The following is a 16695-nucleotide window of genomic DNA, read 5'->3' on the forward strand; positions in this document are numbered from 1 at the left end:
ACCAGGCTGTTCAGACCCCGAAGCAGACACATGAAGGCTCCTGATGGGGCCTGTTGGATTCACTGGAGCACACTGACTTCTCCCCGCTGGCTGCCCAGAAGCCCCTCTTGCCTCTTTCAGGACCTGGAGATATCTTGTTGCAGCCCAGGCTGATCTGGATCCAGAAGCGGAGAGGTCTGAGGGCTACCGCCAGAGGCCTCAGGACTGAAGCCTAAGCTCTGTGCTACAGGAATGAGCTGTGCTGTGAGCTCCCAGACTGCCTCTGGGTGCACACCAGGTCTCCCGCACTTCCTGGAGACCAAGTCACAGTCATTAAAATATATGAACCATAAAATAAGTCCAGGAACAGAAGGGTTTTGTGCAGAATTTTATCAGACCTTCAAAGAAGACCTAATACCAATACTCTTCAAACTATTCCACAAATCCACAAAAAGGAAACAGAAGGAACATACCCATTTTATTCTATGAAGCCATAATTATGCTGATTATGCTTTCTTGGTGATGAAATTCTTTCTATATAATCATGAAATTAATACAATTTCCTTTCCTAGAGGACTTCATAAAAGATATTTTTTCTATTTCTATCATGTTTAATGTTCCAAATAGCTTATAAAATTCTTTGAGTGCATATAACCTTTAGTTTTTACTTTTAGAAGTTGTTTTATATATGAGATTTAACTACTAGAAATCATTTAGATGACTTTAAAAAATGTCAATACTGAGTTGTATATTTTAAAATAAATTTTATTAGTTTAATAAAATTAATAATTAAAAAGTGGAACTTCATGAAACAATACCCTCACACTACTAACAATCATCATGTGGGTAATTAGATAACCTACAGAATAGAATTAGCTCTTTAGCTGCTGTAATATATGACAGAGAGTCATTTTTATAGAAAGATACAAAGAAAGGGGTGGGGGGAAATTTTAAATACCAGGAAAATAAAACAACTAATATTAGCACATAGAACTAAATACAGAGGTCTCAAAGAAGAAATAAAAGGCATAAGAAAAATAATTTCCTATTTCACATATGTAGCCATTAGGGAAATCAATAATAAATTTGTGTTCTAATTTTGCCTCATCCCATTCAGAACGTCCAATTGAAAAATGACAGCAATGGAAAGTGAAACAGCCATTCTGGAAATCAGTAGGGAAATTCTACAAAAAACTAGAATTAGATATAGCATATGATTTTACTGTTGTCGAGCATATACCCAAAGTGATATATATCTCACTATCAAGATGTGCCTTAATCTTGTCCATAGCTGCTATATTCACAATATCCAGAAGATTGGGGAAAGCCTGGGTGCTCATTAAGGAACAAAATGATGAAAAATACTATATATTTGGACAATTGAATATTGTTCAGCTATTAAAAATTTAAAATTTGAAATCTGCAGGTAAATAGATGTTAATGGAAATATCCACTCTGGTTTTGGTAATGAAGATCTAGAAAAACAATGTTGAAATCTCTCTGTCATGTACGGAGTCTGGCTCTGAAATTTATATGTGTGGGTTATATCTTAGTGCTCAAAGAAGTTAGGAAAGCAGTAAAGACCTAAGAGGTGGACTTACTAAGAGAGTGGAGGTAAAATACAGATGATATGAATGAAAATAAAAATAATAGAAAAATAAGTTTAGGTGGAATAAGTGATGGGACTGTAGAGTATAGATGTATGTAGAGAAGAAGGATAACTAACACTTCAAAAATCAATAATCTATGTAAATATATATTTAGGGAGATAGATAGATGATAGAAAAAGAACTTTAAATGGGTACCTTAGTTGGGTTTTTGCTGCTGTGAATCGACACCCTTACCAAGCCCAGTATTACCAAGGACAACAGTTGATTGTGCCTGGCTTAAAAGTTCAGAGGAGGAATTCCAGTATCATCAAGGAATACAATGGCAGCATCCAGGCAGGTATGCTGTAGGAGGAGGTGAGACTTCCACATCTTCTTCTGAAAGTGGCTAGCAGAATGCTGGTTTCCAGGCAGTTGGGATGAGGTTCTTCAGGTACACACCCACAGTGACACATCTATTCCAACAGGGCCACAACTTTTAATAGTACCACTCCCTGGGCTTAGCAGATACAAACTATCACATTTCACTTCCTGGCCCACATAGGCTTTTTCATATTCCTAATCATGGCATAATACAAAATATATTTAGTCCAAATTCAAAATTCCCCATAGTCTTTAGCAGTCTCAACAACTGATAAAATCAAACAACTGTTCAAAGTTCAATGACTCTTCAGTGATGCATCCAATCACTTAAGTGTAATTCCCAAAGCAAGGCAGGAAACTAGCTGGACAAACTCCAAATTCTGCACCTCCATGGCTAATGTCAAAGAAGTCTTCATATCTCCAACTCCTTTTTCATTTTTGTAGACTACAAACATTTCCTTCTCCTGGTCTTTCTCTACTCTCTGTTAGCAGCTTTCCTTAGCAGATAGCCCACAGATCTGGCATCTCACACATTTTGGCGTCTCTAAGTCACATTCAGTGTTTTAGCTTCTTCTTTAATCCACAATTGATCCCTTCTGGGCTTCTTCAAAGAGCATTTTTTGGTCTCCAACTCTGTCCCCTTTAGCACTCTAAGAGCAGGTTGATCCACTCCTCTGCGAGGGATGTTCTTCATGAATATTCCATGGTACTGGCATCTCCAATACATTGGGTCTTCTGTTGCAACTATGCTTCATCAATAGCCTCTCATTGGCTCTTCATGGTGCCACGACTCAAATTCTTTGCATGACCCCTTCAGTCCTGGGCACTAAACATCAACTAAGGCTGCACTTTCACCAATAACCTTCCATGGCATCTCACAGCACAAGTCCTTGGCTGTTCAACATGACCCCTTCATACTTTTAAACGAGTACTACCTGTGTGGCTCTTACAAATTACCAGTGTCAGATGAAACATGAGCTACAGCCTTGCTATTTCTGGAATACAGCTTCTTGTGCTCCAAGAAAATGATTCCCAGAATATTTCACCTCAGTGATGCTGGTCTCTTCTTAATAACCACTAATTTCTAGGATTCATCTATCCAGCATCAATTGTCTTCCCACTTGTTCCTTCTATTCTTGATTCTAAAGCTACAGACACATGGCTGGAGCAGCCACGTTCTGCTGCTTACAGGAACTGGAACATGGCCGATTATATTATCTCTAGATTACTGTTTTCCAACTCCTTCCCTCCCTATGCTTTCTTGTCCTAGATCTTGGTCTGTAGATTGACCTTGAACTCAGAGATATACTTGCCTGCCTCCTGGGAATAAGGTATGTACCACCAAGCCTGGACTTAAGCTTTTCTTCACCTAAATCTTGCTCTGTCCCAGGCTGGCCTTTAACTCAGAAAGCTGATTGGCTTTATCTGCTGGGATTGAGGTGTGTACCAAAATTCCTTGATCTAATTTTCACTAGGGGTATTCTTGCCTCAAAGTCCCAGTCTCTCAATATTCTCTGTCCTATGACACAGGATTTGGCTCCATTTCACTTCCTGGCACCTCTTTAAGATGAGAAGCATGTATTTCATATTTTCCCAATCTAAGCTTGCTATGCTTGTTCAAAATGTTCTTAATGAGACTTAAACAGAAAAATTTCTCTCCTGTGCTTTGTTTAGACTTTGTTTGTCAATGCAATTAATTGGAGCCTCTTCACCATAGCCTTACTCAGACACATCAGATAAGGGCAAAACCAAGCCACATACTTCACAAAATTACTACAAAAATCAGTCTCAAGACCAAATAATGAAGGTCTTCACTAAAACCTCTTGGGCCAGGTATGCACAGATAAAATCATTCAAATTGACAAATTCTTCCATACTCCTATTAGGATGGCTGATTAAGCCACACTTAAAATATTCCATGCCTTTCCAAATCCAAAGTCACACATTCTTCTAAACAAAAGCATGGTTAGGCCTGTAAGAGCAATATCTTTCAACTGGTAGCAATTTCTTTCTTAGGGTTTTACTGCTGTGAAAACATACCATGACCAAGGCAAGTGTCTATTTCTTCATCCAAAGGCAGCCTGGACAGGACTCCCATCACACATTGGGTAGAGTTAGAGCATTGGAACATCAAAGCCCACCACTATAGTGACACACTTCCTTTTATCTTTTGTTTTGTTTACTTTTTTTTTTTTTAGCTTTGCAGAGAGAGGGATTCTCTGTGTAGTCCTGCCTGTCTTAGAACTCACTCTGTCCACCAGGTTGGCCTTGAATTCTGAAATCCACCTGCCTCTGCCTCACAAGGGCTGGGATTACAGGCATGCACCATCATGCCCAGCTGTGACACACTTTCTTCAACAGGGCCACACATACTCCAAAAAGGAAACAACTCTTCATAATGAGACTCACTAGGCCAAGCACATTTTAATCACTGCATTCTATTCCGTGGCCTCATAGGCTTATTCAAACACATGAATTATGTACCTGATATAAACAGTAAGTATTAGGGTGTGGATTCAATAAATAATCCCTGTCTGACTGAGATTGGTGATTGTGTGGTTTCTGCATCAACTCCCAAACCCCCAACTCCATGGCCCCTAAATGTCTTCCAAAGCATTACTACCCAGGGGAATGTTTTACATTACTAAGTTCAGATGCAGCACTAGTTACAGTCTTAGTTATCTCTGGATCACAGCTTCTTTATGTTCTCAGAAAACACTGCACAGAAGATTTCAAATCAGTAAAATGGCCTCTTTTTATCACTATTAATTTCTTAGCTCTACTAGCCAGCATTGTCCCTGTAATCCTTTCTATATTTGAATGTAAAACTAGAGCCAGAGGGCTAAAGTTCTTGCAACTTGCTACTTCCTGTGGCTGGAACATGTCTCCCTTATTCTATTAAATCCTTACTACTTAGGATTTGCTGTCCTGGGACTTGTTTTGTAAACTCACTATGAACTCAGAGATCTGCATGTTCCTATCAAGTGAGTTCTGGGAATAAAGGTATATATCACCTCACCATGTCTGGTCCTAAGCGTTATTTTTTAAACATGGAACTGCTTCAGTATTGGGGTGGCCTTGAACTCTGCCTGCCAGTGTTTCCTGAGTGCTGGGATTAAAGGCCTATACTATAATGCCTGGACCTAATGTCCAAAACATATAAAAAACTCAAGAACAGTAGTGATGTTGAAATATTACTGATCGTCAGAAAAACCAGACAGCCTCAGATCTGATGCAACACACACCAGGATATTTAATCTGTTTAAGTTAGCTTCCACCAAACCCCTCAACCTCTCACTGCCCCACCATCACAGAGGATGGTTTTGGTGGCAGACCCATGAATATATTTCTGGAAAAGGCTTTATAGTAAGCAACAAACAGAGTATATGTGTAATCATCGAATTGGAAAGCTACTGTGTCCTTTAACATAATTACCTTGTGCTGGTAGCCATATCATAAACTTAATATTTGCTCTACTCTGTATTGGTCATCATTAGGCAAGTGGTAGGCTTGTCACCTGGAGAGCAGGTTTGCTGGGGAAATAACCTGGAGATGTTGGTCTTGTTGAGTCTGTAAACTGCAAAAGCTCATCTTGTTGGAATTAGCATAGAGAATGTAACTAGGGACCAGTTTTGTTAGGGATCAATTTGGAGGCTGGACCTTGACACCAGCCTGTTAGTTTACCTGAGTTTAAAATTAGGTCAGGGTCTCTAAAATGGAGTCTGAACTTAAAATATTTGATTTCTTAAGGCTAAACTGAAAATAACAAAACAACACAATCAAAAAATGGACTATAGAACTAAACTGATAATTCACAACAGAAGACTAGTGAATGGCTGACAAGTACTTAAAGATATATTCAAAGTTCTTAGTCATCAGGGAAATGCAAATAAAAACAACAATGAGATTCTACCTCATACCAATCAGAATGGCTAAAATCAAAAAATCAGGTGACAACAATGCTGGCAAGGATGTGGAGAAAGCAAAACACTCCTCTATTTCTGCTGGAATTGCAAATTTATACAACCACTCTGGAAATCAATCCTGAGGTTCCTCAGAATATTGGAAATAGATCTACCTGAAGACCAAGCTATAGCACTCTTGGGCTTATACCCAAAAGTTGCCCCACCATGTTACAGCAGCACTTGTTCCACTATGTTCATATTTGCCTTCTTTGTGATAGCCAGAAGCTGGAACAAATCCAGATGTCCTCCAGCAAAAGAATGGATACAGAAAATGTGGTTTATGCACAGGGTGGAATACTACAGAACTATTAAGAATGAGGATATCCAGAGTTTTGCAGGTAAATGGATAGAAATAGAAAATACTATCCGGAGTAAACTAACTCAAACCCAAAAAACCATGCATGGTATGTACGCAGTAATAAGTGGATGGAAGCCAAAAAATGTGCAGAATACCTAGGGTACAATCCACAGAACTCAAGAAGGTTAACAAACCGAAGTAAGAATGTCTCAGTTCCACTTAGAAGGGAGAACAAATCAACCACAGAGAGCAGAGGGAGGGAGGGGACAGGGTGAGAGAGGGACAGTGAGGGGGAAAAGGGAACAAGATCAGGTATTGGGTGGCATGGTGAAAAATACTGAAGCCCTAGGGGCAACAGAAAGAATGGAAACAACCAGGCTCAAGAGGTGGAGGTGGGGGACACTCTAGAATGTATCAGACGCCCGGGAGGAAAGAAACTCTCAGGACTCAAAGGGAGGGACCTTAGCTGAACTGCCCATAAGTAGGGAGAAGAAACTTCTAGAGTTGACCTCCTGAAGAAAGACATGGCATCAAGTGGAGAAATGTGGTTGCCATCCACAGTCAAATGCTCTCACACTGAATTGTTCCTATCTGAAAGAATTACAAGGACAGAAATGGGGAAATGACTGAGCAAAAGAGTTCTAGTAATAAGCTCAAATTCTGATCCAGCTAAGGGGAAAACCCCAAGTCCTGATACTAATACTGGTGGGCTTACAAATAGGGGCGCCTATCCTGAGTGTCTTCTGAAAGGCCCACCAAGCAGCTGAGTCAGATGCAGATAGTTACATCCAACCAATCTACAGAAGCTGGTGATCCCTGTGATGGAATTAGGAAATAGCTGGAAGAAGCTGTGGCAGTGCGTGATCCCATATGAGGACCAGCAGTCTCAACTGACCTTGATTTCTGGGAAATCTCAGACACTGAGCCACCAACTAGGGAGCATTAACCAGCTGTTAGGAGCCCCCCCCCCCTATATTCAGAAGGGGACTGCCAGGTCTGGACTCAGTCAGAGAAGATGTAACTATCTCTTGACAGACTTGGAACCCCAGAGTGTGGGGATGTCTTATGTGGTAGTGTGGAGTCATCCTCTTAGAGACAGGAGTGGGTGGGAGATTTAGTATGTGGAATAATCGTTGGGTAGAGCTGGAGAGGAATAAAGCTTGGACTGTTAAAATAAAGATTAAATAATAATGATTATCATAATCATAATAACTGATCAACTGAGACATACATCCTCTGCAACTGGACAAGTAGTAGATTCTTACTCTTGTAGACCACATGGAACCATTGTTGTTTTAGGGTTAGCACAACCTATATAAGCCATTTTAACAAATCATTGCCTTTATAAATGTATAGAAAGACTCATTGTATAAGTTCTGCTTCTTGCGGGGTGGTGGTGCACACCTGTAATCCCAACACTCTAGGAGGAAGAATCAGGCCAATTTCTGAGTTCAAGGCCAGCATGCTCTGCAGAGTAAGTTCCAGGATACCTAGGCCTATACAGAGAAACCCTGTCTCAAAAAAAAAAAAAAAAAAAAAAAAAAAAAAAAAAAAAAACAAAATCAAAACCAAAACCAAAACCAAAACCAAACAAAACAAACAAACAAACAAACAAACAAACAAAACCAAGTTCTGCTCTTCTAGAGAACCCTGACAAATACAGGAGGTAAGGCAAAGAAAGAGATCATTAGCAAGTATACATGGGAATACTGGGATACTGAGGTATTGCAGGCATCTGATTGTAATCATGAGAAATGGAAGTATTACTCGCTGGGGTATACTCTACTTTTCATGTTTCTAAGGAGCTGAAACCACATTTTTCTGAGGTCAAGGTTGTGATGTGTACTCTTGGTTGCCACTTGAAAATATCTAGATAAAACAAATATCAATACAAGAGGACACATCTCTGAGATATTTTCTGATTGATTTTTGTTAATGACTTCTAGGCAAGAAAGGAAGGTGGAAGACACACACACTTAATCTAAAGTTCCTAAACCAGGTTGACACACCTTTAATCCTGGACACACCTTCTGTTGGAGGTGTATATAAGGACATGGAAGCGTGAAGATTTACCCATTTTTCAGCTTCTCCTCAACTTGTTCACACATCCATCCCTACACTGGCATTGGAGCCAAATGCTTCCAGTTTGCAGCCTATAGAGAACATCTGAATACTTTCTAGTGGGACTGCAAAACTAAAAGACTGTTAAAGTTTTTGTCTTCAGGTAACCACTGATGGATTAGTAGGACTGCACTCTGTAAGTACTACCAAAAATTCCCCTTATGGCATGTATATATAGATGCATTCCATAACTTGTTTTTTATTGGACATTTCATTTATTTACATTTCAAATGTTATGCCTTTCCTGGTTTCCCCTCCAAAAGACTCAATCCCCTCCCCCTCTAATTCCCCCACTTCTATGAGGTTGCTCTCCCCAAGGACCCATATACTCCCTCCTCACTCCCCTAACATTGCCACACTTGGAGCATAGAACCTTCAGAGAACAAAGGCCCTTATGCTTTTCCTTGGGGGCAGGGAGGGGCAGTGTTTGTCTGTACAGCACTGGCTGTCCTGGAAATCACTCTGTAGACCAGGCTAGCCTCGAACTCAGAAATCCCCCTGCATCTGCCTCCAAAATGCTGGGATTAAAGGCATGTGCTATCACTGCCTGGGGTTTTTGGTTTTGTTTTTTTTTTTTTTTTTTTTTGTGTGTGTGTGTGTGTGTGTGTGTGTGTGTGTGTGTGTGTGTGTTTAATCAGGCAATCCTTTGGTACAAAAACAGATGGAGCCATGACTCCCTTCCATGTGTAATCTTTGGACTTTAGTCCCTGGGAGCTCTGCAGGATCTGGTTCATTGATATTGTTGTTTTGCTTTGCAGTTGCAAACTTCTTCAGCTCCTTGGATCTTTTCTCTAACTCCATCATTGGGGTCCCTGTGTTCAGTCCAATGGTTCCCTGCTAGCAACAGCATCTGTATTTGTCAGGCTCTGGCAGATCCTCTCAGGAGACAGCTATATCAGGCTCCTGTCAGCAAGCACTTCCTGGCATCTACTATAGTGTCTGGGTTTGGTGACTGCATATGGTATGGATTCCCATGTAGGGCAGTTTCTGGATGGCCTTTCCTATAGTCTTTGATTAACTCTTTGTCCCTTTATTTCCTTTGGTTTTTTTTTTCCCCCAAAACCTCTTTTGAAGAAAAGTTTATTTAAATCCATTAGCTACTTTTTTTTTTATTTCATATATTTATTTACAATTCAAATGATTTCCCCTTTTCTGGCCTCCCACTCCTAAAAGTCCCATAAGCCATATTCGCTCCCCCTGATCTCTCATCCACCCCTTCCCACTTCCCTGTTCTGGTTCTGCCCTATATTGCTACACTGAGTCTTTCCTGAACCAGTCCACTCCTCCTTTCTTCTTGTACATCATTTGATGTGTGGAGTATGTTTTAGGTATTTCAATTTTCAAGGCTTATATCCACTTATTAGTGAGTGCATACCATGATTAATCTTTTGAGACTGGGTTACCTCACTTAGTATGATGTTCTCCAGCTCCATTCATTTGTCTAACAATTTCATGAATTCATTGTTTCTAATGGCTGAATAGTACACAATTGAGTATATATACCACATTTTTTTTTATATCCATTCTTCCGTTGAGGGATACCTGGGTTCTTTCCAGGTTCTGGCTACTATAAATAGGGCTGCTATGAACAAAGTGGAACAAGAATCCTTATTACCTGCTGGGGAATCCTCTGGATATATGCCCAGGAGTAGTGTAGCAGGATCCTCCGGAAGTGACATGTCCAGTTTCCTGAGGAACCGCCAGACTGATTTCCAGATTGTTTTTACCAATTTGCAACCACACCAGCAGTGGAGGAGTGTTCCTCTTTCTCCACATCCTTGCCAACACCTGCTGTCTCCTGAGTTTTTAATCTTAGCCACTCTGACTGGGATAAGGAGAGCCGGAGGGGAATAAAGCCTTGACTGTTAAAATAAAGATTAAATAATAATAATGATCATAATCATGAAAACTGATCAACGGAGACATTCAACCTCTGCAACTGAACAAGTAGTAGATTCTTACTCTAGTAGACCACATGAAACCATTGTTGTTTTAGGGTTAGCACAACCTATAAGCCATTATAACAAATCATTGCCTTTATAAATGTATAGAAAGACTCACTGTAAAAGTTCTGCTTCTAGACAGGTGGTGGTGGTGCACACCTGGAATCCCAACACTCTAGGAGGAAGAATCAGGCCAATTATTGAGTTCAAGGCAAGCATGTTCTGCAGAGTAAGTTCCAGGATAGCCAGGCCTATACAGAGAAACCCTGTCTCAAAAAAAAAAAAAAATCCTGCTCCTCTAGAGAACACTGAAAAATACAGGATGTTAAGCAAAGAAAGAGATCATTAGCAAGTATACTTGGGAATACTGGAATACTGAGGTATTACAGCCATCTGATGGTAACCATCAGAAATGAAAGTATTACTCGCTGGGTTATACTCTACTTTTAATGTTTCTAGGGAGCTGAAACCACATTTTTCTGAGGTCAAGGTTGTGATGTGTACTCTTGGTTGCCACTTGAAAATATCTAGATAAAACAAATATCAACACAGGAGGACACATCTCTAAGATATTTTCTGATTGAATTTTGTTAATGACTTCTAGGCAAGAAAGGAGGGTGGAAAACATACACCCTTAATCCAGATCCTAGGCCAGGATAACACACCTTTAATCCTGGACACGCCTTCTGCTGGAGGTGTATATAAGGACATGGAAGCATGAAGATTTACCCATTTTTCAGCTTCTCCTCAACTTGTTCACACATCCATCCCTACACTGGCATTGGAGCCAAATGCTTCCAGTTTGCAACCTATAGAGAACATCTGAGACTGTCTAGTTGGGCTGCAAAACTAAAAAAATTTTGGAGTTTTTATCTTCAGGTAGCAACTGCTGGAATAGTAGGACTGCACTCTGTAAGTACTTCCAAAAATTCCCTTGCCACACCTGCTGTCTCCTGAGTTTTTAATCTTAGGCACTCTGACTGGGGTAAGGTGAAATCTCAGGGTTGTTTTGATTTGCATTGGCGAGGAACAATTTTGGGGTTTAAATTTTGTTGATAGGTAAGTAGCCCATCTGTCAGTAGGAGGTTGTGCCTGACCTCTGGTCATAGGTTCTATAGTTTCTTACTATACCTTTTTTTTTTTTGGTATTTCAGTTAATATTATCCCCATTGTGTCCTGGGAGACCCTTGCTTTCCTGGCTTCTGAGACTTTCTGGTGGCTCCTCCATATTTTGCATCCTCCATTGCTATACACTCGCTTCAAATTCTGAAGATCTATACGTCTACTGTCTCTTCCCATACCTGATGCTGTCCCCCTTTATATCCCTTCTACTTTCTCTCTTTCTCCTTAGATCCCTAACATGTTCTACCTACCTTGATTATTTTATTCTCCATTTTAAGAAAGACTGAAATATTCACGCTTAGGTCTTCCTTCTTTTAAAGCTTCAAAAGACCTGGGAATTGAATCTTGAGAATGCCAACCACTTTGCCTAATTCTCAATTTATGAGAGACTACATATCATTTGTGTTCTTTGGTGATTGGTTTAGCTCACTCAAGATAATATTTTCTAGTTCCATCCACTTCCCTGAGAATTTCCTGAAGTCATTGTTGAGTACAACCCCATGGTGTCAATGTACGACATTCACTGTATCCATTTCTTTGTTGAGGGATATCTGGATTGTTTCCAGCTTGCAGCTACTAAAAATAATGCTGCAATTAACATAGTGGATCATCTATTGTTGTTATATATTGCGGCATCTTTTGGGTATATGCCCAGGAGTTGTATAGCTGGGTCCTCAGGTAGTATTATTTCCAATTTTCTGAGGAACTGCCAGACAGATTTCCAGGTTTCTTGTAACATCTAGCGATCCCACGAGCAATGGAGGAGTGATTCTCTTCTCCAAGTCCTTTTCAGCATCTGCTATCACTTTAGGTTTAGATCTTAGCCATTCTGATTGGTAAGAGGTGGAGTCTCAGGGTTGTTGTGATTTGCATTTCATTGATGGCTAAGGATATTCAACATTTCTTTAGGTGATTCTTGGCCATTTGAGTTCCTCAGTTAAAAATTCTGTTAATCTCTGTACCCCATTTTTAATAGGGTTATTTTGTTCTCTGTGTTCTAATTTGTTTATTGAATATATACTATATATACTATATTGAATAGATAGAGACTGGGCAGGCATGATTTATCCTTGATTTTGCTGAAATTGCTTCAATTTTCTCGCCGTTTAGTTTGATCCTGGCTACTGGTTTGCTTTTACTAGGTTTAGGTGTGAGCCTCATTCTAGAGCTCAAAAGTTGTTCTGATTCTTCAACTTTATCTTTGAGAAAGACCAGGATAAATCCCACCAGCTACTATGTCACTACTTAGGGCATGAAGAAAAGTCCAGTTTTCTGCTGCTTGGGCTTATGAAAACGATTTCAAGGAATCTTTCTACATTTTGCCACATGTTTCAATAAATATTTGGATGATTTTATTCTCTTCCCATAATTTTTATTATTATTTAGTAATCATAAACAAAAATATAGAATTTTTATTTATAAATTTAAAAAATATAAAATATTTTAAAACTTAGGAATGTAGAATGGTATCAAGTAGAGAGTATCCTGCAGCTATGTTGTATGATAATGTTAAGAAATAGAGACCTGAGCCAATTTTCAGGCAAATATTTTCCATGTCAGCAATCAGAAGTTAGAGACAAAAGAATACTGAAATTGAGACTAGATTGAAGTAGTAAAAGACTTTTTAAAAAACAAGTTGCCTTGTAACATCTTGGAATCTTCTTGGTGGGAGGAGGTCCCCAGTTTCCTGGGAGAGGGATAGATGTTGAGCTAAACACCTAATACGTGTTTTAATCAGTGATGCTTTTGCAAAAATACCATCACAAAACACCAGAGGATACTTTTTGGAGCATTTTCTAATTGGTGAAAAGGTGAAAGATTGTGCTAGCAGTTGCCAAGTTTTAAATTCATGTATTACAAGTTCCTGAATTAATTTCAAAAGTATACCTATCCATCCAAGCTTTACACTTATTTTCTCAATCTACATGTTGTGACAAATCATATTGATGGTAATGATGAAGATGATAATTATGATGATGATATGATTTCTATTTTTTCTTTCACTTTTTCTCTTTTTCTCCTTTCTTTCTTTCTTTCTTTCTTTCTTTCTTTCTTTCTTTCTTTCTTTCTTTCTTTCTTTCTTTCTTTCTTTCTTTCTTTCTTTCTTAAATATTTGATTTCATCACTCCATTTTTTAAATTTAAAATTAGATTTTTCTCTCATTTGTCCATCCTTACACCAGGTTCCATGAGCCGGGAGGATATAATCCTAGACAATGTGCTCCTATTGTCAGTATGCTGAGAGTGAACCTCTCTCTTGCATTAGTCTATATTATTTGAGTAACTTGATGGGACCCCATAGAACAAGGACACTAGAGAATGCAGCAGATTCCTTCCCCAGGGAGACTGGCCTGGATCCAAAAATTGGCCACACCAGATTCTGTATTGAGATTCCCATTATTGAGGTTACCCTCATATGCACTATAACTCTCCATTGCAAGAGGTTTCAACAACACCATACAATTTTATATTTATTCACAATCTTCATCCAAAACAACCCTCACTTGAACTCTACTACTCCTTTACAAACCCACCACAATACCCCCAACAAATCCTATACCACATTGTCTTCCAAAATGGATGAGTACAACCTATTAAGTGCACATTAGCCATTAAGTAAATGGTAGTAGGCAAGCTAACAGCCAAGAACCTAAGAGGCTGGTTAGCCAGAAGCAACTTCTGAATTCTAAGAGCCTGGGATGTAATGTTTAAGCAAGTTCTCTAGATATGAGGCCCTACCCACTGAAAGGTATGGCCTACCAAATTGTAGAATCATAACTTCTGACCACATCAGGATGAGGTTTACAAAAGGAGACCCCAGAGCAATTGAGTTGAGTTTTACTTGACCATTCCACATTCATCAGAACCAAAGAAGGTGTGAAGCCCTGGTATCCAGCACACATTCTCTGCCTTCTTTCTACCATGTATGTAACTTCTGTCTGTCCACTGAATGTGAGTATTCTCAAGGACTTTAAGCTCTCACAGTGGCATATCTAGTTCAGCCCAGTGTTCTCCTTTTCCCAACAGTGTAAGAACATGGAGAGTTCCTACACCTTCTGTGAAGCCTATATGGAGATGGCAGAAAACACAGTTGCTTCCCAGCCAGGATCCCTGAATACCCAGCCTTCCCCTGTGGGGTCCAGCCAGCTTGTATCAGGACAGAGCCCAGATATGCCTACCTGGAAACAAACAATGATGGCATCAACATCCTGTAGCAACCAAGATTCAGCCTGTACTCTGAGTTCAACAGCACACCTTGGAGAAGCCAATGATTTCCAGTTTGGAGAGCCAATTGAGACCTCTTTTTGGTACCAGCAAGTTGTGTCTGCTGAGCAGAAAATCTCCCCTGCGGGCCCTCAGCACATGCAGCTCAACAGCACCCCGAAGACATGCCTCTCTCATTCCCAGCAGAGAGCAGTACTTGACACCAGGGATACTCTCTACAATGAAGGCTACTGGAAGAGGACACTGAACTCTGACAAGACCCTCTTGTTCAAAAATACAGACATGTGGTTGAATCCCAGGATTAACTTTGGTAATCAACAAAAGGTCCTCTCTGGAAGTCATGCAGTCCAGGACCCAAATGTAGATCACTCCCTTGCTTCTAAACATGACCAGATTTTCAGTGGTGAACATGAGATGCCTTTCCATGGTTACCAGACCAACTACAATCAAATGTTACACAGTAATGTAGGGCATCTGACTCTCTATGGGAATCAGAAGACATCACCCAGTTATACACAGGCCCTTTATCCCAATCAAATCATAACATCCTTTTCTGAACAGAATCGTTTTAGGAATCACCAGGAGAGCCCAGTAGCTGACAATGAATACTATGGAGATCAGATGATACTGCCAAATGGAAACCAGGTTTTCTCTGAGCCTCAGATGAGAATTAACTGTGACCAAACAAATGACCAAATGAAATCCTTCAGTGTTCAGAATGTCTCCAAAGATCAAGAGAATCTCCTCAGTGGTGAGCACCCCCTCTCTGGGTATCATTCATCAGTGTACAGATGTGACCAGGATTTGATTGTGAATCACCAGGTATCAATTCCAATTGCTGGCCAGTTTTTCTATGAGTTTCAGAAAGAGACTTCCAGTTTTGACACAACTCTTCATGGGTATAAGAGGACAACATACAGTTCAGAAGAGAACCTGGCTAGCCATTCAGAGACAAGTCCCTGTTCTGAAGAGATATTCTATTTGGGTCAGATAAAGACCTCTTTTGATGAAAATGTCTGCCCAAGTCAGAATGGAACACCCAATCTGGAAGGAAGCCTTGATTGGCAGGTGACTTCACTTAGTCCCCAAGCCTCATATGTGGATGAAAACCCTTATCCTTCAAGTTCCCCTTTGGTCCAAAGACAACCTCAGGAAAACTCTTCAGCTTCCAGTTTGGTCCAGGTACAACATGCAGAGATGAAGTTAGACACCAAGACCAAGATCCCAGTGTCCCGGAAGAACCCTCATCCTTTGAAGAGCTTTGCCTGTACCTACCAGGATTGTCAGAAATCATACAAAAAGTCTCACCACCTCAAAAACCACATGAAGAAACACACAGGTCAGAAGGATTATGCCTGTGATGAGCCTGGATGCAAATGGAAATTCTTCCGCTCAGAAGATCTCAAGAGACACAAGCAAAAGCACAGTGGGGAGAAGCCCTACCCCTGTGACATGTGCAACAAAAGCTATTCCAGACCCGATTATCTCAAAAAGCATCAGAGGATCCATCTTCAAACATCACCCACCACTGCAACCTGAATGCCCACTCCCCTCCCCATACCATATCATATTACACTAACATATTTCTTCCTTCTTCTCAGTCACCATACCTGACCACTAATCAAGTACTTTGGGGATAATAGTGGGCCCCAGCAATGTTCTCACTCAAATATTCCCAACAGATTTTTTTTTCAAGGAAAGCAGAGATGTAATGACAAAAGTGTAGCTAGCCTGAATCAAAATTGTATACAATGAAATTTTATTATCAATTAAACATAAAATTATAAATACTTTAAAAAGTAGGAAACTGTTCATTGTCACAGTTCACATTCCTGAATTTGAAATCAAATGCAATGTTCATAATAGAAAGACATAATAACTTCAGTGTGTTCAAAAAATGTTTGCTTGAAAATCACTAAAAGTGATAAACAAGCTACCTCCAACTCAAATATTCACAAACCACATGTGTGACAAAGGAAGTGAAAAATCTCAATATTATGAAAATCCAACAGTCCAATTGAACTAGATGTTGAGATATTTCACAGGAGAAATTTAGATGAAATCAGACACACG

At 39.8% G+C, this 16695-nt stretch overlaps 1 protein-coding gene across 1 annotated transcript; it reads left to right on the top strand.

Moving 5' to 3' along the window:
• Nucleotides 1-14466: 14466 nt before the first annotated feature.
• LOC127679983 (Kruppel-like factor 18) lies at nt 14467-16161 on the top strand. Its single transcript, XM_052175544.1, has one exon. It carries the CDS (start codon nt 14467-14469, stop codon nt 16159-16161), a length of 1695 nt encoding a protein of 564 aa, XP_052031504.1.
• The last annotated feature ends 534 nt before the right edge of the window (nt 16162-16695 follow it).

This window comes from Apodemus sylvaticus, chromosome 3 (genome assembly GCF_947179515.1).
Source record: "Apodemus sylvaticus chromosome 3, mApoSyl1.1, whole genome shotgun sequence".
Lineage (NCBI taxonomy): Eukaryota > Metazoa > Chordata > Mammalia > Rodentia > Muridae > Apodemus > Apodemus sylvaticus.